The following is a 22,978-nucleotide window of genomic DNA, read 5'->3' on the forward strand; positions in this document are numbered from 1 at the left end:
TCTTCCTAGTGGTAAGTTTTCTAAAGAACTTACTCGTCGTCTCCAAGGACTAAGTGTCTTTCCACTTCTTGTCTGACTGGATTCTATGTTTCCTGTCAAAATGTCTTAATTTGTGAAGGACCCTCTCTGTGGCAAGAAGGAGGCACAATTGGATCCTCATACCTCTGCATACTGCCCCCCAGATTAATTTTGCCCTAAAGCCGGCACATTAGGAGTACCATGTACTGTTCTGCCGCTAAATGGTGGCTCTTGGTGCTCTAATCGCGGATAACGGCATCAAGAGTCACCAATACAGCTATGATCCACAACTGTACTTGAAAGTCACCTCCACTTTCAAGATCCAATGCCTCACACAAGACCAGCTCAACATCTAGACATCGTTGTCCATCGCCTAGGAGAAGCTCATTCCTATTAAGACAGAATTCCTGTTATTTGCCAAGATTAAGAAACGGTACAAAGCTGGCTCAATGAAGCTTGACTATTTCTAACACCAACTTTCACTGAATGCCAGGATACTTGAATTCACCCTGGAAATCCGCTTCACCCTAAAGGAACACATTGCGAAAAAAAACCAAAGACGGACTGGTACAAGCTCTCATTTCTGAAGAAAGTGAAACTGTTTCTTCCAGCAAACAACTTTACAAGTTCTGGTTGGTCAAGCCCTTGTATTCTCATGTTTAGATGGTGATGACGCTATGCTCCAGGGCCTGCCAGACACCACACAGGCACCCCATAAGGGCATTACACGTGTCTTAGCAGGACTCCTCCAGTCCCTGAAGAAATATCACTTCAATAACCCAATCCTGGTGAAGCTCCTTTTGCTCCCCATGCTGATCTGCATCACCATCATCAAGACCATCCACATCCTTTACAAAGCTGCCTTGAGGTGCACCACTGCTTATCCTTCAGACAAACTCACCATCTCTGGTTATCTGCTCACCCACAGCCTAGACACCGTCAGACTAAAAAGTGTAAAAAACAGAAAAAACAAGGCAGCAGACATTTTCCATCTATACATCCAGGATCAGGAACAACATATCCATTAGGATCTGCCCCACTGCGGCTCCAGTTTCGGAAAGAGTTAAAAACGCACCTCTTTAAAGAACACTACATCACTAAATATTAACCATCGACAAGTGAGATACCTCTTCTATCCCTTGATGACATTATGCTCTGCTGCCTTTTGAATAGGTGAGTGCTATGGAAATACCGCATAGATACAAACATACCTCGATATGGCTCCTTCAGAAAAGTCTGAGTAACAAGGAGAGGGTGAATTCCTCTACTTAAACTCCCTCCTCACTCACTCTCCAAGGACACCCAGAGAGAGGCAACAACAGAAGAATAAATGCTATTCCCAATTAGTGTCGAGGGTCACTGTGTCGAACAGGTGCAGTCCCAACCTGTTCACCGTCATGAGCTGGTATGTCTCAGAAGTTGTCTGTTAAAACACCCAATGTTGAAAGTGGTTAGGTGTTCACCGTCAAGACCTCAATCGATACCACTGCCCCACTGACACCCAAGGTTACCACACTGTCGAATTTGACGAGCCTTCTCTACCTCCTTCAAGATCAAGGTGAATTCTCCTATACCATCTTCTGGCTTTCAAAGCTTGAACTTTCTTAGGAATGGCTTACGAATGGGTTGGTCATGTATAGAATAGTACTGAGGTCCTCTGACTCAGTGTGTTCACGCACATACACTCTCTCCAGATAGGTTACACCAGTAGTCAATCTTTTGCATACTCTGCCCCCTCAGAGATGAGGTTTTTCCAGTGTTCGCCACCATCTTGTTCTTTACCAGCTCTTTAAGCATCCCTTCAGTTGTAACACACCCTCCATCTGCTTCTTCCAAGGCTTCAAAAAAGGGATTTTTATCCTCTCGATGTCGATCGCCGGTGACTGGGCGACGACGGAGGCTGCTTAGACGTCGACCGTCGATGGTGTGACGTCGACGGAGACCTTCTCGACGTCTATCGCCGGTGACTGGGCAATGACAGAGGATGCCTCGACGTCGAGCGTCGATGGCCGGACGCCGACGGAGGATGCCTCGACGTCGAACGCCGATGACTAGGCGTCGACGGAGGAAGCTGCGACCTCGAACGCCGATGACTAGGCGTCGACGGAGGAAGCTGCGACCTCGAAGACTGGTGATGATGCTTCAACGTCCGCTGTCTCGACGTTGAGCTCCTATGCTCCAACGGAGACCTCTCTCTCGACGCTGCACGTCGCACTGTTGACGGCAGCGGAGGTACCTTGTCTCTCGACGCTGAAGTCTTCGTCATCGAAGGAAGGTGACTCGTCTTCGCCGATCCCGACGACGCAGGAGATCAAGTCGGGACTTCTCTCGACGTCGATCGCGTCCTGCGCTTCTTCTGCCTCTTAGGAGACCTACCTCTCTCAGAGAGACCATAAATCCTTATTCTCTCTCTATCTTTGAGAGTGCTCCTTGACAAAGACTTGCAGTGTTCACAAGTGCCTGCAGAATGTGTCTCATGGAGACAGAGGATACACACAGGATGTGTATCAGTCCTGGCCGCCTTCTTCCCACGGGAAGGGCAGTTGTCAAAAAGAGAAGGCATTTTTGACAGAAAAATTCCTTTTTTAAGATTAAAAAAGGCAGCACTAACACTCTATGCCCAAAAGACGTCGAGTGAAAGTAAAATTTGTAGAAAATCTCTAGTATTTTTTGACAGAAAGTCAAAAAGAAAGGGAACTGTTGAACCAGGGTCCTGACTGAAGGAGCCGGAAAGAACAACTGACCTAACTGTCACCCCTGAGGCATGATGGGAAGCCAGGGGTCATGGCTGCCTTAAAGGCACGGTGCCAGTTTTTGTTGAAAATGCTTTCATTTTCTATACTATTGCTTTTCAATGCAGCCTGTGGCTAACAATGTGTTTTTGCTCATTAAAACACAAAGTTCAAGGGCTATTTGACCTAATGTGTTTTTTGTTTCCTTGCTAATTACTGTGCATGTATGAGTATTTACATTGTTTAGCCTCTATTTTGGGGCTGCATTGGTGTGAGAAAAAATTATATATGTGCATACATATATGTGGAGTTATTTATATGTAATTTACATATATATTTTTATATTATTTCCGGGGTCCCCGCACGTGGGCGGGAATGTTCATTGCTTATGACTTTGATGAGTATACCCCTGGAAGAGAACTAGGATTACAGGTAAGTAACTTATCCTTCCAGCAGAGGGGTCTAACCCCTCAATGGCAGCAGCAGCAGCCATAACTACTCCAAGAAAAATAGACTTACCTGCACGGTAACTGTCTACAAGGAAAGGAGGCCAGCAACCACCTACATTTCACAGGGAAGCCACTGCCAAAACAGCGAGGTAACCCCCTTCCATACCCCCCTTTTTCGTTGGTGACTTCGGTGGGGTGAGTATTGTCAACCGTCTACAAGAGTGGCACAGAATAACAAGGCAAATAAGTTTTGAATATTATTTAGAGTGGTCATTCACTCAGACTCAAATCTCCTCTGCCTGTTGTACCACCAAAGTAATCTCATTAACATCATCAAGATTTACTCTGATAAAAACTAAGCATGTTTAAAAAATTTAAGAACCTGGATAATTATTTGGGGTGATGGACTACCCACCTCATGGAATAATCACAACCCTTGTCCAGTGAACCCTCAAAGTCCATAAACTAGGTTGAATGCAAACCCCCAGGTAGCTATGGCACCGAACAGACTTAACTTAGAGCAGTGTATAAAGTACTTATGTCGTACCAAAACGGAAATAAAATTGAAATGTAAAATAATCAATATCTCAAACTGAATCAGAAAAACATAGTAACATTTTTAATAAACGAAATGGCACGAAAATGATTGAAATCCAATAAGGGGATATGAAAATATGGATTTAAACAATTTATGTAGAGATGGAACCAATGTTAGTCAGTAGTCACTGTAGATCGGGACTAGGAATAATTTGAGACTGACTTTGGTGGAGTGCAGGTTCATCCTGATCAAAGATTTTATCTTCTGAGCTTGGCTTTTAAGTCTCAATCCACCACAGACTTACACTTCTAAAGACCTCCAGGACCTCAAGAGAGGCACTTCGATACTTTCAGGGTGTCAGCCCAGTCTACTCCGGGTCCAGTTGCCACTGGTTATCTGAGTACTTCCAGGGAAAGGCCCCTGCTTTTCGCTTGTTGTCCTCCTTTAATCACACTTGAGGCCAGCCAACTGATCCTGGAAGGCTACTTCTTTGTCCTGAGAACAAGAGGGAGCAGGTCTAGTCCTTCAGGGTTACTTTCAGGTCAAACACAGCAAATTGAGCGGTCATCTGATCTTTGGCAGGTCTAGAAGTGTTCTGAAATGGGTGGCTGGAGGTGCCACATTTTTGCCAGCGATTGAGAATGTCTCTTGGTCATGCCCTTACAAATATGTACAAAGTTTCCTGGGCCTGCCCACCCACTTTGAGCTGTTCTAAGAAGGTGAAAGTCTTTAACCACACTCAATTTGTGGTCTGGGGTGTATTTGGGAAGTGTACAGTGATAACCTAGTGTCCTCCCACATCTAACACTAAAATAAAGTCTATAGCAGGTACAGTCCCAGGGACAGATTACTGATATGACAAAAGTGGAGTCCTTAAGCAACCAGGCTGTGGATCCACAAGAATTGACTTGGCTTCCTGTTCACTGCCTTTTCAAGAGTACCCTAAGTATTATATGTGAATCTAGCAGACCTGTCAACTAGAGTTTAACACTCAGGCAGGGAGTAACACTGCAGGGAAAGCACCCAATGTGCATATTCAGAGGAATCCTCCCTGCCCGTTCGTTTCAGACTATTGTATGCACCTGGTAGGCATCTTACACCTATTCAAGGCTAATTACTAACTGGGAGAAGATAGCTAATGCAAACTAGCCTACAGGAACTTCAGGCAAGGAAAAGGTACCTTTAGAAAGTTACTTTTCCTGAATATTTATTAAAAATCTGACTTCACCATTGAACTGGATTTTTAATAACCATTGAGAATAACCTTTAATTATTTTCTAGCTAATCTCATTTCCGAGTTATAGTATTAGTATTTTAACTTGGTTTTCTACGTTGGACAGCTAGAGTTGCCAACCTGAAAAAAGCTTTCGGGTGCTAGTCGCTGTAAGAACATGTTGATATTACATTTTTACATGTAATGCTTTTAATTACCTTGCACACATAGCGACAACTTATTATTTAAAAGGGTTTATTTTGACAGTTTTTTTTTATTTCAAATCATTTTTATTGAAAAAGAATATATGCAAAGGAATCGACAAAAAATGCAATACATACATGAAATGAGCTCACATGCACTGTCGTAAAAGAAAAAGAAAACAGGGCAGGACAATACATCAGTTCACAATATAAGCAGATGAACATGTGATGTCCATTAAAAGTAAACAAATAGGTCCGACTCAGTGTAGAGACAGGTCAATCAAGAGACGGGTCAATCAGTTGTTACATATAAAATGAATGTTACGTTCAAGGTGTCCATGTTCAGGTCCCTGGAGCTTCAGTCAGATTCAACATTATGTGAAATTATGCGAGAGTGGCAGTGCATGGGGACGGGTAATGCCCGCCCTTCAAACCAGTACATAATACATAGTATTCCACCCCATCACAAAATAATGTACATGACAAATTCACATTGTGAGAACATACAGCACCTCACGGGGGATCAAATGAGAACGATGATGCATCTAGGGATTTACAAAGTTTCTTATGTGATATGCGCCAGGGGGAGGAATGCAGCGCAGGGTTGTCAGCTCCTCTTAAAAAGGATAACCATTCTTGCCAGAATTTAAAGGACACTTCCGAGGCGTTCTTCCACTTACACAATACGATTTTACAGGCCAGAGTGAGTAATAGGTCAAGCAGGTGACGGTCATAATCGTTAACTAGGTTCGGATCAAGAACACCCAGTATGACGTATATGAATTCCCTTGCAGGTTTGATACTAAAAATGTGTTCTATACAATCAAAGATTTTCCCCCTGTATAGTTTCGTAGAGGGACAGTTAAAAAGCATATGAGCCAGATCCCCAACAGCTGAATTACAGTACCAGCAATTAGGGCTGTCTCTCAGGTGAAGTTTGAAAAGCCTATCCGGGTTCCAGTGCGTTCTGTTTAGTTTATTTTGACAGTTCTAAATGCAGTTTTTGCACTGCTAAATTTAGGATACAATGGTAGGCTTGAAGGCACAATTGCATTACTACTGTAGTGGATGGCACAATAGTTTCTGCGAGAAACAAACTCTCTGCTATACTGAGCTATTACCGTCCGAGCTGTCCATTTGGGTATTCTGCGATGTATAATGATCTCTTTGGGGAGGGAAGCTACATGGTGATCAATTGTCCCTTCCCGCATCTTTCTGTATATTTGGCCACTCACTCTGCACAGTTGACATTCCTTGACTACAGACTGCTCATGCAATTCAGCAACCAGGGGGCCATTGGAGAGAGCCAGTAAATGGCTATTCTCCTTCTAGCAAAAAGTAATCCCAGGGATGCAAACTTATTGCGGTTTCTGCAATCCTTCTAAGGTGGGAGTATTGACCACAATAATCATTGTTTAATCATCACACTTAAATGTCGTGCTGTCACCCCCTTAAGTTTTTCCACCACCACAACCCAATAGTTCCTCAAGGTACCACAGGTCCAAGTCATATGGAGAAAAGTTTCAGACTTTGCGCCACGTTGCAGACACATCTTTACAAATGTGGATTATTCATCTATGACCTTACGTGGAAAGTTCTGTGCAGTGTTAACCATAAATGTTGTCAAATAAAAATAAATCAAAATTAAATATATCATTATTTCAGCCGGTTTACCATTTGACAAGGTAATAGTGGACAATTTAATGGCTAGCAAGGTAAAGGTGTTGTAGAGCTAATTTTGTTTAGATAGTGATCAGTAGAGGTAATTTTGGAGAAGTAGTGTTATGTCCCCCACATGCTCTTTAACATCACAACTAATAGTTTATTTTATTTGTACTTTTGATGGTCAATATTATCGAAATGTCTTGTTTTGCAAGGGGTGCCCTAAGGAAAGAATCTGCTCTAGGTATTTGTGGGTCATATTAAGTACCTGCAGACTAGTATTTTAAATATGAGTGGCTTATATTTCAGTGTAGTTGATCTATCCTTGTGCGTTTGCGCCCTGATACTTTAACCCCTTGCGTGCTCGTGACGGAACCACTCCGTCACGAGCCACGGTGGGGCTGTGCTGGTGACAGAATGGTTCTGTCACGGCCCGGCTGCCGCGTGCTGATTCCGCGCATGCGCTGAGCGGTCCATTGAGCGGGCGGGGCCGTGACGAAACATTCCGTCACAAGCACAGCTCCACCGCAGCTCGTGATGGAGTGGTTCCGTCACTAGCATGGTGGCGCCGCGCGGCCCCCCCTGCCCCCTAGCGCCGCGGCGGAATTACCACCACGGCAAGGGGTTAATGAGCATCTGAGTGTTGTTTTTGTAATCATGATTTCAAGGAGTGGTCTTTTTTTCAGAACTTGGTCTCTTGTGTTTTTTCTAGAAGGTCTCATGTCAGGACTGGGGTGGTTTCCTTAACCAGAGAACTGTCTGCACAGCCTAGTCCTAGAACCATAGGTTTTATTGAGTTAAAAGGCAGACTAATACTACATCCTCATTTTCCAGTTGAGGTGCTTTAAAGCTGTTCTGGTTAACTGCCTTTCTTCTATAGACTTGCAAAGTGGTCTAACAGTCCTTCTCATAAGCAAGTGGCCAGCGCAATTCAAATCAAAAGATTTATCAACTTTGGTTACAATAGCCCAACATCAGTGACACACCAGATGTGCGGTACCAACATGCTACGCAAGCCATGGGAGTGAGTTTGGCCTTCTAAACCGTCCCAACGAGCCTTTGGCTAAGTCTGTGGTTGCACTACCAGTATCATGTTTGTCTCACCCTGTTGCGTACATTTGGTTCAGTAACACAATCTATCACATATTTCAACTGACATGTACAGCTTTGTTGTGTAACACATATAAACATTGACTTCCACAGGCTAAGCTCACACTACCTGCATTTTAGAGTTTGCATACTATTGAAGGTCTTCGATTTTAAGGTTTCCCTATTTAAATTCCAGATAACAAGGAATTGTATATTTCTATCATTGTTGAGTTGATGGATTGGCAATTCTATCAATGTGAATAACATTTGATGAAATATGTTTGCATTTGATTACTTGTACATTTCAAGTAACCGGTTTGTTTTTTCATCTTTTGTTAGAAGCCAAAGAAACCCCCACCACCAGCTAAAAGCGCAGGTTAGTAAAAAAGCTTCCTTATAGAATGGGCACACAAAATGTAAGAATAGTTTAGTTTCGAATAAATAACTACTTTGGGATATGTGGCTGTGTGAAACACCCTCTGATGACAGTGATTTTAAGTATAATGTAGTGTTATTCCTGATTGTAGCAGTTTTGTATTATATTTATTTGAGATTTTTTTGACTGTAGCTTAGTCATTCGATAACCTCATATTTGTGATTTTCAGGATTAAACCTGTTTATTGAGGAATATCTCCCAGCAAAGGCATGTCTATTCAAATCAACAATTCCCAATTTTCCCTTTACTTCACATTATGACCAGAGAACATTGAACTATATTACGTCACTATTCCCACCAATGTTGATATCATTTTGGATGTGTCACTCAAAGGCATTTCTCACCTTTAGTGTCTGCGGTAACTTCTGTGGATCTTCTGAACAGTTGTTGCATGCCACGTTTTCACATCAGGTCTGCAGACCGAGAACACTTGAGCTGTAAGTCCCTTAATTGCAACTGAAGACCAAACTCCCAGCACACAAAGATGTGTACTTCTCAGATTGTCCAAAATTCCAACTCTCATTAGTTGCAAAATATGGTCCACTGTTTACAGCAAATTTCTCATCCGCCATCTTTCAAATTCCTTCACCTGATATCGCAGTATCGGCACTCTGCCAGAGATTATTTTCTTTTTGCTATTATTTGCTGATCCACTAAAATCACGTTCTTGTTTTGATTGACCATTTTGTCCTCCTCTGCCGTAGATGCAGTCTCTAGATTTTCAATGTTAAGCCTGACGTCGTTTCACCTCTCAGCTCATTATCTTTAGGGCAGTACTTGGGCATCTCTTTTTGCCATTTTATATTCACTTCATCATTAGGTGTTAAAAAATAAGTCTTTGTTTTCCACTTCTCTGCAATCCGTCCTAAACGGGAAGTTAAAGCACATCTTAAAGCTTCAAGTTCAGGATATGGGGCCACAATCCAACTCACACAGCTGCTGAGGTGGGGAGTCTCCATTGGGCCAGAAGAGGGTGATAGACTTATTAAATCTCAGGGGATGGAGGTGGTATCCTATGCAGACGACACGCAGATTATGGTCTCTCTTGCTCACACCTCGGTTAGTACATCTGCCGCCAGCTTCAGGGTTTGCATGCAGTATGTGGCAGACTGGATGACTATAAACTCCCTGAAGCTGAATGGTGAAAAAACCGAGGTGTTGATATTTGGGAAGAACCAGAATCTGTGGTCGAGCGAGTGGTGGCCCTCTTCTCTTGGCATCTGCCCCACTCCCTCCCTATCTGCCAGAAATCTGGGAGTGATATTTGACACCTCACTCTCTATGTCCCTGCAAGTCAATAGGACCGTTGCTACCTGCTGTGGTGTGATCCGGGTACTCAACAAAATCCGTGGGTACCTTTCCCCCCAGGCGCGTAAACAGGTTGCAGTCGCCCTGGTGGGTTCGAGACTGGATTACTGCAACTCCCTCTATATGGAAGTCAACAAAGGGTTGATCCACCGTTTGCAGACTCTTCAGAACTCTGCAGCACGCTTTGTTTTGAATCTCCCCAAAGCCTCCTCTGCCACCTTAGCCAGGAAGGAGCTTCATTGGCTTCCGGTACAGCACAGAATCGCCTTCAAAATCCTCTGTCTCACCCACAGAGCATTGATGGATGGTCCTGCTAGTGCCATTGGCTCTCTTCTCTCGCGCTATGCCCCCACAAGAAACCTGCGCTCTGCGGGACTCTGTCAACTAGCTGTCCCCCGCATCAAATTTGTCAGATGGGGAGCCAGAGCCTTTTCCGTCGTCGCTCCGCAATTGTGGAACACCCTCCCCATGGAGATAAAAACTCTCCCTTCCATCGACTCTTTCAAAAAGGCTCTAAAAACGTATTTCTTTAAGAAGGCCTACTCATGATTAAATAGGACTAGGTAGGGCCTTAAGTTGCTGTATTTAATCTAGGCGCCTTGACGCCCACTGGGCTAAGTACGCGCGTTACAAGAATCCCCTCATTCATTCATAGTTCAAACCCATAGTTGGGTAAGCACATCTGTGCCACAGATTGGACGGGGCCACACTCGAAGTCTGGGGGACTAAATATTACCTCCCCTGGTGACATCTGCTGTTTGGCCACAATTCAGAGGCACTAAAAAGAAGTCACTTGCTATCCTGGTTGCATTGCTTACCGCCTCCATCCAGTGCCTCCAAATCGCTCACCTCAACTTTCTCTGGTCTGACGTAGGCCTCATCCAGGTGACTGGGTTGTTCATACGATTTTCACTGCCAGTGCCACCCACTAAAGTGCATGAAGTGCATACAGCTTTTCCGGCTTGAGGAGTTGTGAGGGGTGTAGGGGCACAGCAAGGGCGTCCATGGGCGCAGCAATGCATATTTGTGCACTACTGAGGGTACCGTAGTAGCTTCGGCTAGATGACGGCACCATTTGAGAGCAGAGTCAGGTGGCCGCTAAAGAGGGCCAGCCATCTTGAGTTTTTCATGCCTCGCCCCTGTGCCTGCAGGTTAATTTTTTTTAAATAGGTTACACTTTTTAATAAATATTGCACAATCAGTGTATGGTAGAAAAAGACCTGGTATAATGAAAACAATAACTTAAAGTGTGGAGATTCGGTCAATATTTTACTCCTACTGAAGAATGGATATAGCAGCACACAACTGCTGTCTAACTTCACTCATCAGTACCGTTTCACTCCGAACTCTATCACTTCATCACTGAACTTACCCATACAAACATTTCCCTTACCTACAGACTTGCATACCTGCATGCTCAAGCACCACAACAGCGCCCAACACTTAAACCTTGCTCATGGCAGTAGAGCGCTTTCTCTTGATCAAAGATTTAAAAAAAAGAATTCATCACAAAATTCTTTATTTAGTTTTTCATTACCTTTGCCTTTGTCAGGAACATGTTGCAAATTCAAAATGGCTTTTTATGCCTCTTGTTTAGGGAAGTTTCAGGGCTCACTTCTCTGATCATTTGGGTGTGGAGGTACCTCTCCTCCCTTTTCTAAAATCCACGATTTCACAACATTCAAGAGTAGCAGCTATGCAATGCTATCTACAGTACCAGCATGACCTTGTTATGCCAGATTTTTTGATCATCTTCACCTATCTAAAATTGAATAACAAAAATAGAAATTCGAACACTTTTTCGAACTGTGATACATTTGGCTTAAAAGCTCTAAATAATGTTGATCTCCTTTTCTTTACTTGGCAAATGACCAAAGGGAAACTGGAGGCGCTAAGGTCCTGAGCAGGAGTGCAAAATAGGCCCCTCTCCTCAAGTCATTGCTAATAAACCAGACCATGTGTTAATAGGAATCGTCTGGTTCAAATTAAGAAGGTGCAGTCTTCTTACCAATGTGGAACATACCTTGAACGGAGTTGAACTCCATCTGTTTATGGGTAAGAAAGTTTTCATGCAATAGTACAAGTCCATGCAAGCTTACACTTTTACACACCTAGATTATTTTACCCAAATACACTAGGTAATTTATAAATGAAATTTTTGTCCTTGTAAGATATATTGAATCTTTTCGTTTTGGACTGTTGGATTGTGAGGTCAACCATAGTTCCAGTTACCCATTGGCTACAACAGTAGTGCTTTTTTATGAAGTAACATGCAGCGTATGCGCTTAATCCCCATTCAGAGTGATCAAGTGGAATGGGTAAATAGAAAACACTTGGCACATGTGATGGTTGTTTAAACCTTCTTTGAAAAGAAGTACTTAAAGATAAATCTGCATTTGTGGCCCTGAAAGCTAGTAACATCCTTCAAGAACTTTACATGCTACGCAAGAATCATCTAGGCTACTTTTGACATTGGATTGACTCTACAGCTTGGGTGCATGAATTTTGATACGACTTGTTATTGTTCACTTTAACAAGGTTTACTCTGAAACAAATCCTTAAGCATTTTTATGTATAGTGTGAAGAATGAGAGATTTTTAGAATTTAGATGTGGTTGCTGAGTGAAAGCATGCAACCTAATTAATTCATAGAGGTAAATGGCTTTTAGCAATTAATTTGATAATCAACTCGATCATGGAACGTTTCTGCAAACTAATATTGTACTGTACATGTAAAAGTAAAACAAATTGTAAATGCTATGAGCTTTTTAGAAAAAAAAATCTTTCCCTCTCTAGTTCCAAAGCCAGAACTTCGTATTGGGGAGAAGAAACCTCTTCCTCCTCGATTGGAAGAAAAAGGTGAGTTTATTAAATTGTGCGGAAGTATGAAATTATTTTTTTATTGACCTACATTAGGTTTTAGCATGCAAGAATTGTTCAAGGTGTACATGCTTAAAGTAGTTTAACGTGATAGCATCAAATATCATGTGGGATTATTTGTCAAAGTTCATAAGCTGCTTTACAAGAAAGCATACACAATTGCTGCCAAATATTCTGCGGATGCTGACTGTTTTCCCTCAATATTAAGCAAAACAAATTACTGTATCATTATTTTTACCACTCCAAGATGATAAACGCATTGCTTCTAAATGTGGTAGCTAAGTTGGAACTTTAAAACAATGATATGCTACTTACAATGTCATTGCAAGATGGCCACATGTTTAATTTTATTTTTTTATTACATTATCTGATGGCCAAGTTTAAGTGGTACTGTATTTTCTTTTTTTATTTGAATTTGTCTTCCATATGCTTGTGGGATTATGTGTGTTTTGTTTTATTGTAGATGGGTGATAGGGTAAGGAGAAGAATTAGTCAGTGGGCGTAAGAATGAATGTATGAGTGACCGCATGTATGATGACCTTTTGAGTGTCTAATCTCATTTGTGACAGAAGATACCCTTCCAGTTATAAGCCAGGCCTGTTGGCATTGCCAGTGCTTGTTTTTATAAAGTACTCTGATACTTTCAGACCTAACCCCACCTACTGATAACAAATGCATTCGATGAGACGTCCTACTCTGTGTTTGCTTTCAACACACTTTGTGATGCAGCCAACTCTTCAGGTTCTATTATGAAACCTCCTAGCTGTAAAGATAAAATTAACAATAAAAAGGTAACAATGTATCAAAAATACAGCCAAGCTCCCCTTGGAGTATGGTAAGTACCGTGTTTTCTTTTCTTGTAGTCTAGGAGCAGTAAGACATTACTTGCATTTACTCATGAGAAATAATGTTATTTGATTCTGGTGTGGCAGGGCCACATTACTAGTATGCTCCATAGCTACGAAACTCACTTTAACCACTTGCGACCCTCAGAGTACCGAAGGCTCCAGTCAGTGTTTTCCAGGAGGTAAATTGCTCTTAAGACTCAAATTCAGTATGACAAAACAAATAATGCACCCTGTATCTTCAATGCCCAATCAAAGGACTATTTATTAATGGGTGAGTAAATAATGCACTTAAACTATGATAAACAAAGGACCTTCTCCGCCCAAGTTACAGCCACAAATGTCAGCTTAGCTCTCTTGTTGTAATTTATTGAGCCCTCTTTCCAGTGTTAATGTATGGTTATGCTTTTGGTCTTTCCAGAACAGTTTGTCACTCTTCAGAAAATGTAGGGTGATTGATGGTACAGTGCTGGTACCCAAATTCTACTTTGATGTAACCTCTGTGGTGCACAAGGAGGCTTGTGAATAAAAGGTTTTATCCCTAACAATGGTTCAATCAATCAATGCATTTGTAGAGCATACTACTCACCCGTGAGGGTCTCAAGGCGCTAAGGTGGGGGGGCGGGGGGAAGCTTCTACTGTTTGAACAGCCAGGCCTTGTGAAGTCTCCTGAAGTTCATCAGGTCCTGGGTCTGTCGGAGGTGGATGGGGAGGGGGTTCCTTGTCTTGGCAGCGAGGTGGGAGAATGATCTGCTGCCGGTGGTCGATTGGTGGATGCATGGAACGGTGGCGAGGTCTGTGGAGCGGAGCGAAGCTGGCGGTTCAGGGTGTAGAAGGTGAGTCGTTTGTTGAGGTATGCTGGTCCGGTGTTGTGGAGTGCTTTGTGAGCATGGGTGAGGAGCTGGAAGGTGATCCTCTTGTTGACGGGGAGCCAATGCAGGTCTCTCAGGTGGGCAGTGATGTGGCTGTGGTGGGGGATGTTGAGGATGAGGCGTGCGGAGGCATTCTGTAGCTGTTGAAGTCTTTTCTGGAGTGGTTCCCGCATAGAGGGCGTTGCTGTAGTCTAACCTGCTGCTGACAAGGGCCCGGGTGACTGTCCTTCTAGTTCCGGTTGGGATCCATCTGTAGATCTTGCGAAGCATGCAGAGTGTTTTGAAGCAGCAGGAGGAAGAGACGGCGTTGACTTGTTGGGTCATTGAGAGTGATGAGTCCAGGATGAACCCCAAGTTGCGTGCGTGGTCGGTGGGAGTCGGTGCAGCTCCCACCACTGCCGGCCACCAGGAGTCATCCCAGGTGGATGGGGTGTATACAAAGTGGGGGTGACCATTTACCATATAGGGTCAATATACTACAAGGCAGGACTATCAGCTGCTCTTGGGTGGTTTGTATGATGGCAGGGTAAAGAAGGCTGGATAGGTGGGAGGACGTGAGGGAAGGTTGGGTTGCCATTCCAATGTTTGTTGACAAATAATGTCCCTCTGTATGTTGTATAAACTTCATTAACCTCATCGATGCTTGAGATATTCTTCTCGCGTGCTGGGCCATAATAGAACTGGGTGTGGTCATGACGAGCTCAGCTCGTCATGAGCACACGAGCACCGTGCCTCATGACGAGCTGAGCTCGTCATGAGCATCGAAGGGGTTAAAAGGTTTTGAAACTTTTGAAAGCGAAGTCAAACCCTACAAATAAAACCTGTCTGTTTATTTGTGACAATGTAGCAGTTAAGGGCAAAACTATCACCTATGATAGTGTAGGGGTCAGTAAAAGAAAATGGTCCAGTTCCAAATAATGCCTTTTACTCTAGTGGACTATCTATCAGAATCTACAGGTTGCTGAAGAGGGCTTCTACTGGGGGGGGGAGGCTCGCATTGGCACAGAGTACACCCACAGCATGTCACCTTTTGAATTCCCCCCCAAGCGTCAAAAGGGTTTAGAAACTTTTCCATCAGGTGTTCCTGCACGCTAATGAGTGGTGCCTTTGGACTCTGCAGTGCTTACATCTTGCATCCAGAAGTGACTGTGCAGAGGCGTACATAGGCACCACGCCTGCATGATTCCTTTTTTCAATGCCCTTTGAAACTAAACCTAGCTCCACTCCCAAACTTTGTTGGTTCTTCCCAGACTTACTTTTTTTCCCGGTAATAATGTGTTGGGAATGTGTTCATGGAAGGCTACTAGTTTCAAACTGTGCCACATGTGCAGAAAGCACATGTTCGTCACTGATGTGCATGACGTATGTTTTTGGTGCCTCGGATATACTCTTGAGTCAGAGTTTTGAGACAAATGCTCCCTGATGTATCTGAAGGCCATCATGGAGCGGAAGGCGACACTGCATCTCGCTAAGCACAAGAAATGAGGCCATTCACACACGTTGTGGACCTGCTCCAAGTCCCGATCCTGGTCTTTGTCCTTAGATATGTATTACCTAGGGTTCTACATGAACAAAGGGAAATCCTATCTTCGGCCAGTGCAGACAATTCCGTATTTAGAGACTGTTCTGGAAAAGGTTGCATTAAAAGATTTTCTGTCCTGTTGTGAGTCTGGGACTGTCAAGATATGGTCCCAATGGGACATTCAGGAAATGACCCCGATGTTTCTGTCCTGTTTCTTTGTTCCGGCCTGTACAGCTCTAAGACTTCTTGATCTCCTGACCTTGTTCATCCTGCTGGTGGAGAGTGACCAGGCATTACGGATTTGCTGGGACCGTTCGTTTTCCACCAGCTGTCCTGCCAGATTCCAGCAAATTTGGATCATGCCTTGGTCTTGAGAGAGGGTGTCTGAAAACAGTTGGAGCCACGTTTTTAAGTGTTCTAAAGCAGGATAAGTTAGCAGCTTTTACCAGAAAGCAATTAAATTAACAAGAAAGATAATGGGCTTAAAAAAGTCATTTTATTTTTTCGGTACCCAGTTATCTTTGTTTCTATGCCCTTCGTATAATGTAAAGCTCTAGTCCTATTTTTATGAAGTGTCCCAGTTACCCTATGCTGGTGCCTCTTGGCTGTTGGCACATGCGGGATCTACACTAGAACATCTGTATAGGAACTCTGTGCTAAAGTCTTCAGTGAGCTCAGCACTGGCAGTCCCTCTTGAATTTTGGCAGACAGTCCTCCCTACCTCCTGAAGTGATCAGGGGTGTATCTGTTCTAGGCTGGGGTGGCCACCTGGACGAGGTAGGTGTGAGAGACAGCAGAGGCACCACAACAATCTGTTGGAGGGGATTGCCTTCTAGCTGGCCTCCATGACCTTTTCGCCTTCCTTCAAGGGCAGCTTTATGCAAGCTCTGATGAACGCCATGATGGCCATGCGGTACTTCAACAAATAGCATGGTGTCTGAGGACATGTGTAGTGTCAGGGAGCGTTGAGGCTATGGCGCTGACTGAACATGTAAGAAATCTCCTTGACTGTCAGCCATCTGGCATGTTCACTCAATGCCAGAGCGGACAGTGTCCGCACACGCCACCTAGCCATACACCAGTGGCAATCTTCACCCAGATAGTTTAAGGCATATGCCTTAAACTACCCATTGTGGCGGTCCATGGCTAGATCTTTTCACTACTGTTGAGTATTCATTATCAAGTCTTTTGCATTCTAAAGTTTCCAACTTAAGGTTTCATGTTAGACCCATTCTGCCTTCCACAGGAGTTCGGTCTGCTTTACACATTCCCCCTCTTGTTTCCTAGGGTTCTGAAGAAGGATCATGCTCAATTGATCCAGATAGCTCGGAAGGTCTGGTACTCTGAACTGCTGAATCTGACCATGTGTCATCCTTATCAGACTTCTACTTCATGACAACTTCAACAGAGACTTAGGGATCTGCAATCAAAATTCACAACCTACACCTCCATACGAGATGATTGTGCAGAACCAGCAAAGTCTGCTTGATCGGCCTCTGGGAGTTGTGTATCTCATCTTAGATGCTGTCTGTCCACAAAAAAGAGTGAGAATGTGAAAAAAAACAACAACAAAAACGCACCAACACACACACGCATGTTTGTCTTGACTTTGGTGTGATAAGTCCTTTACATTTGTACATCTTAAGGTTTCTTGTTATCTCCCTCAAGCTTTTGTACAGTTATCTAATCCACCCTCTGTTTAATTTACCAGTTGTGTTTTTTCAAAGGACTTACATGTGTTTCCACTAGTGCCATATGGGGAACTAAATGTCTTACTTATTAACGTGCACATCTTTTCAGCATAAGCGTAGCTGTTCTTTGATACTGATGTCAAAGTGTTTTATTTTTTGCGGTTTCATCCATGCAGTGAACTGTAGGTACTACCTTCTTTATGGAGAAGCTGATGCTTCAAAATCTTGCTTCCTTTCTGCCAAAGTTGATGTCCCTATAAGGGCAGTTCATCATTCTCCCACGCTTCCTTTTCTCTGTCATGTCCCTCTAAAGAGGAGGAGAGATTTATTTTGTTGGACCCTGAGAGAGCTCTTAAATTTAATATTTATTGGACTAAGGGGCACTGGTTGGAAAAACACTTTTTTGTTGAGTTCATTGGTGTAATGAAAGAAAGGCCAGTCCTGAAACAGACCATGTCCAGATGCGTAGTACTCTGCTTAGAAATTTGCTATTGGTTGGCCAAGAATGAGCATCCTGAGGAACTTTCGTCTCGCTCTACCATAGCCAAGGCTGCGACTATGGCTTTTGCTTGGCGTGTTATGGTGCTGGACAACTGCCGGGTGGCTACAAAGGTGTCTGAACCTTCAGTGGTTATTACTGCTATGACTCATGTCTGCAGCTTGGGGCATTTTGCCTACTCAGACTTTCAGGATTTCTTGGTATGAAGTCCACTCCTGATACCCTCATTTGTTTGGGAGACACTGCTTTGGTATCTGCTGTTAGTAGTATTCTTCGGAAGTGCAAGTTGCTTACCTTCCACTGTGCTCCTTCTGGGGGATACCTCATCTAGCTGTAGAGTTCTCTCTGCACGCCCTTCCTCCTATTCTGTGGAGTGTCCTCTAGGTTTTAATAAGGCTCTGTTAGATCGAGCACAAGTCTGGAACAAAGAAAAATTAATTCAGAAATCGTAACTTTCTGTAGTCAGAATTTGTATTGGAAACACTATTTTATTAGGCATAATAGTTTATTGCCTGAGTATATAAATAGACTTCAAAATTAAAGTGGTAGCAAGATGGCCGCCTGGTAGGAGCTCCTGTGAGGAGCTCCCAGTGCTGGGGATCCCATTCGGGCATTATCCCTGTTAGCACCTACCAGCACGACGGAACGAAAGTAGAATGAAGAACGGAATGAAGAACGGAACGAAGAACGGAACGAAAGAGTAACTGGATCGAGTAACTGGATTGACTAATGACCCCTGAAATGCCCCGCGATCGGACTTTCGATTCTGACACCCTCATCGCTGACGTGGTGCTGCTGAGCCGACACTGCGGACCACCCTGCCACCGGCCCTGCACTGGATCCAAGACGGCATAAGAGCGGCGCATCACAGGGGCGGCTGAAACTCCAGAAGCCTGTTCCAGACAGCTCGACGACCTCGGAGGGCTGGAAAAGGTCCCCCGCTACAAGGCGGAGGAAGGCACTGGAGCTCGGCTGCTGATCCATCCCTGGGCTGCAGAGGAAGCCCAAAGGCATACACGGCAGCATCGGTGGGCACCCTCGGCAGCACAGGAGGGCTCCCCCCCCGCGCAGAGGCGGCTAAAGCTCCGTGAGCCTGCTGAGCCGGAACCGCCCGCCCGCTCCACTGCAGTGAGACGCAGTGAGTCTCTGAGGCTACGGAGGGCTAAGTAAAGCCGTAGCAGAGGAGCTACGGCGAACACCAGAGGATTGAAAGTGGCCCCCCACCGTCCGCTCCACGGTGGAGGACGCCGGCTGTGACGAAGGAGCAGTGCCCCCCCCCCCCTCCTCCTCCCCCCCCGCACCGCAGCACCGGAGACAGGACACGGGCTCATGAGATGGGTTCGCCCGGAGGGTATTGCACCGCCGCTGCCCAGGGGAGCGACTGAGGAGAGCCCTGAGATCAACAATGGGAGCGGTTCTGCGACAGAAGACTGAAGCCAGCCCCCATCGGCTTCGTTAGATACCGGGTGATTACCTCGCTGCGTCTCATGGTGATACAGGCTTGGAGCCATGATCTGATCTAATGTGTGGAGCTCAATCACAAGCAATTCACAAATTTTAGCAAATCGGAAGGGACTGAGACACTTTGTGGACTAATGCATTGCTGCTGAAAGACTCTACGGTCGGACTCAGGGGGCACACAGAGACTTGAGGTATTTGTATTTCTCCTACCCGCCTGCTCACTCTTAAACTACCTCCTCTGTCCAAAATGGCTGGAGCCATAAACCTGTAACCATAAATCCCCCCGTACCTCTGTCCACGAGGCTCCTCAATCTAACTCCCCCACACAGAGATAAGCATTCCTCCCAGATAGCTGGAGCATTGCTGGCTCGGATGGAGGGTGAAACTCCTCCCCCTAGGCCTATAGTAATAGCAGCAGACAGAGGACTAATATCTCCACCTCCCCTGCAGGCATGAAGGAGAGGGGTTGCTGCTCTTCTATGCTGGCTAAGCAGCAGCATCAAACAGAGGACTAATGTCTCTACCCCACCTATTTGGCGGACATATTTGACTATTCTCTCTCATGGGCGGATATCCTGGATTAGTCATTTTCTTCTCTATCTAAACACTCGCCAAGAATTAATCACCCTAGACTAATCACAACTACTGAGCATTGGGCTCAGTTAGGTATCTACACCATCTTGTGAAAGAATGCCTGCCTATTATTGTATTATTATACTTTTAACTATATTCTGAACATATGTAATGCACAGAATGCCACCTCATATATGCAAGAATGTCTGCCTATTATTGTAAGTACACGCCTAGCCTTACTCTGAACATTTGTAATGCAGATTGCTACACCATATCTGAAAGAATGTTTGCCTAGTTTTGCAGTACTGTACCTATACCTGTATGTTGAACATTTTTAATGCGCAGATTGCTACCTCATATACCTTTTACCGCAGTATTATTCTTCTACCTCTATTTCGAACATTTGAAATGCAATGCTATTTCATCTACCTTGGTTGCCAACTAATGTCATTCTGATTTCTATGATTCTGGATTTTTGATGGTGGCACTACCCCATATATATATCTGGTTGATCACCAGTGACACTGTTGTACTCTATAACCTATTGTATGTATATGTTTCTCTGCACACTCTTACATTTGGGATACGCCGATTGATCACTAGTACTTCTTACACCGTGTAACCTACTGCATGCTTTTGTTTTTTCTTGCACATGTGTACCACTAGAGTGCATTCTCCTAGTCCCACCTAAACCATCATCGCAACATGGATCCCCCCCATACCCCCCATTCTCAGTCCCCATTACCCTCTCACCTCCTCTCTTACCATAACTCCCCCTCCCCACAACATGACCAGTCCCAATTCCATTTCCCCTCATACTCTCACTCCCCATTACCCTTCCTGCACCCCCACCTCGACTATCGGTCTCCCAGCATACACCCTGACCCACCCACCTACCATCATTGCCCTCACTCACACCACCAACTCCCACCCCACACCATCCACACCCCTCCCGCCCAAAAAATCCCTTCTCCCGAACACCTTCCCGCACACCAACACAACGCACACCTCCTCGAACACCTGCCCACGCTCCCACCTGCACACGAATTTCCTGGTCAACCATTCCCCTCAGACGCCACCTCCACCACCTACCCCACGATGGACAACATCATGGCCACCCTCGCTCAGATCAAAGATGACATACACAACATCAAGGAACTACTCACCACACACCCCATACGCCCTTCACCCACCTCCCCTCCCAACCTATTCCCTACCCATCCGGTTGACTCACTCACTCAACACGCCCCAAACCGGGCGTCAATACCCGCTCCTAGACGCAGCAAACGCCCTCGTCCCCCTCTTCGCCCCTGCAACACCTCACACAACTACACCTCCACGCCCAACGGGTCCTCCATCCTTCCGTCGAACTCTCTCACTCAACCTTAATCATTTTTACTAATTGTTTGATTCCCACTTGTTTGACTTTGTAGCCATTTACTTGTGCCATTTACTTGTACTATTTTGTACACAGGTTGGCTCTGTAGCCACCTATTTGTACCATTTATACTATGTGACCTATTGATTTATCTGTCTGACTATGCGTTCCCATGTACTCCTCTTTGTAAAGCGCTCTGATATCCGCAAGGATCTTGTCCGCGCTATATAAAACTTTCAAAATAAATAAAGGTACAGATACAATCTTAGCAATGTCCAATGTAGATGTTAACAGTGTGTTTTTCAGTCCAAGCACAACCCTAACATTATGTTGTCTAATCAGAACAAAGCCAACACTTTTTTTGTCTTTATCCAAGACTTCCTCACGGCTATTGAAGTATATTTAGAGACATTATCTGTATATCCGTTGTACTGGTCAGATAGCGAAGTAGACATTTATGATCTGTAATATTATGTACTCAAAAAAGTAAATTATGTATGTGAACGTATAATGCAAAAAAAAACCCTTGATAAGGAATAATCACTGTCAGAATCTGCATCTGTGAAGAGTCCAAATTGAAGAAATACTGACCCCAGGGATTATCCCTTATCAAGGGGGCTTTTTTAGACATTATACGTTCACTTAGATAATTTATTCTGCACGCCGTGGATGGTCGTTACTTGGCATCACATTGATGCAGGTGTTCTTGAGTACATGTTATTACATATCATAAATGTCTAAATCGTTATCTGACCAGTACAACAGTTATACAGATCTCTAAATATTCTCCAGTAGAAGGGAGGAAGTCTTCGATAAAGACGAAACACATGTTGGCTGTGCTTAGTTTAAACAATATATTGTTATGGCTGTTATTGGCCAGAACAACACATTGTTGGTATCTATATTTCCTTTATGTAAAAAAAAAAATCAAAGGTATAGATACACAATTTTAGCAATGTCCAATGTGAACATTTCTATGATTGTATCAATACCTTTAATTTTGATATCTTTTCTAGTTATATACTCATGCAATAACCTTTTATGCCTAAAAGAATAGTGCTTCCAATAGAAATCTTACTACAGAAAGTTATAATTTAGGAATTCGTTTTTTGTGTTCCAGACTTGTTGAATGTTGTGTGGCATTGTCCTTGTACAATGTCCATGATTGCACTACCTTGCATTAAAAGTGCTGTCTTGGGTAGCACATGAGAAGTCCTCTTACTGACCTCAACTTGTGGGGGGTTTCAGTACTGGTTGTATTGCTCCACTGCTGCTACTTGTGACAGTTAAGACTCTGTTCGATTCTGCAAACTGTCACAATTTTAATCTGTTGCTACGCTTTAAGTGCCCTGAATGCCTCTTTTGTAAATTGATGGCTGTGTACAGCAGTGGCACCTATATTTGGTTCCACTCTGTCATTTCCTAAGGGTGGATGAAGTCACCTAGGAGTCCGATGGTGCCACCTATCAGTGCACAGGAGCAATTGCTGGAATAGTATCCATCTCCAGGGTGGGGTCAGGGAGAATTCAATTTGCGAGAAATTGGTAGCTGGAGGATCCATCAAAGATCATTACCAAAGGTGAGTACCTTGTTCTTTCATGCGTAGTTGG

General features: G+C 44.1%; 1 protein-coding gene across 2 annotated transcripts in view; it reads left to right on the forward strand.

Moving 5' to 3' along the window:
- The window catches only part of CD2AP (CD2 associated protein), an 802,607-nt gene that overhangs the window by 432,682 nt on the left and 346,947 nt on the right, over nucleotides 1-22,978 (forward strand). For both annotated transcript variants that reach the window (XM_078647692.1, XM_078647691.1), the window contains exons 11-12: nucleotides 8,244-8,280; nucleotides 12,444-12,506. In XM_078647692.1, the coding sequence (XP_078503818.1) occupies nucleotides 8,244-8,280; nucleotides 12,444-12,506 (100 nt within the window). The remainder of the gene's footprint in view (nucleotides 1-8,243; nucleotides 8,281-12,443; nucleotides 12,507-22,978) is intronic.

Source organism: Lissotriton helveticus, chromosome 6 (genome assembly GCF_964261635.1).
Source record: "Lissotriton helveticus chromosome 6, aLisHel1.1, whole genome shotgun sequence".
Taxonomy (NCBI): Eukaryota; Metazoa; Chordata; class Amphibia; order Caudata; family Salamandridae; genus Lissotriton; species Lissotriton helveticus.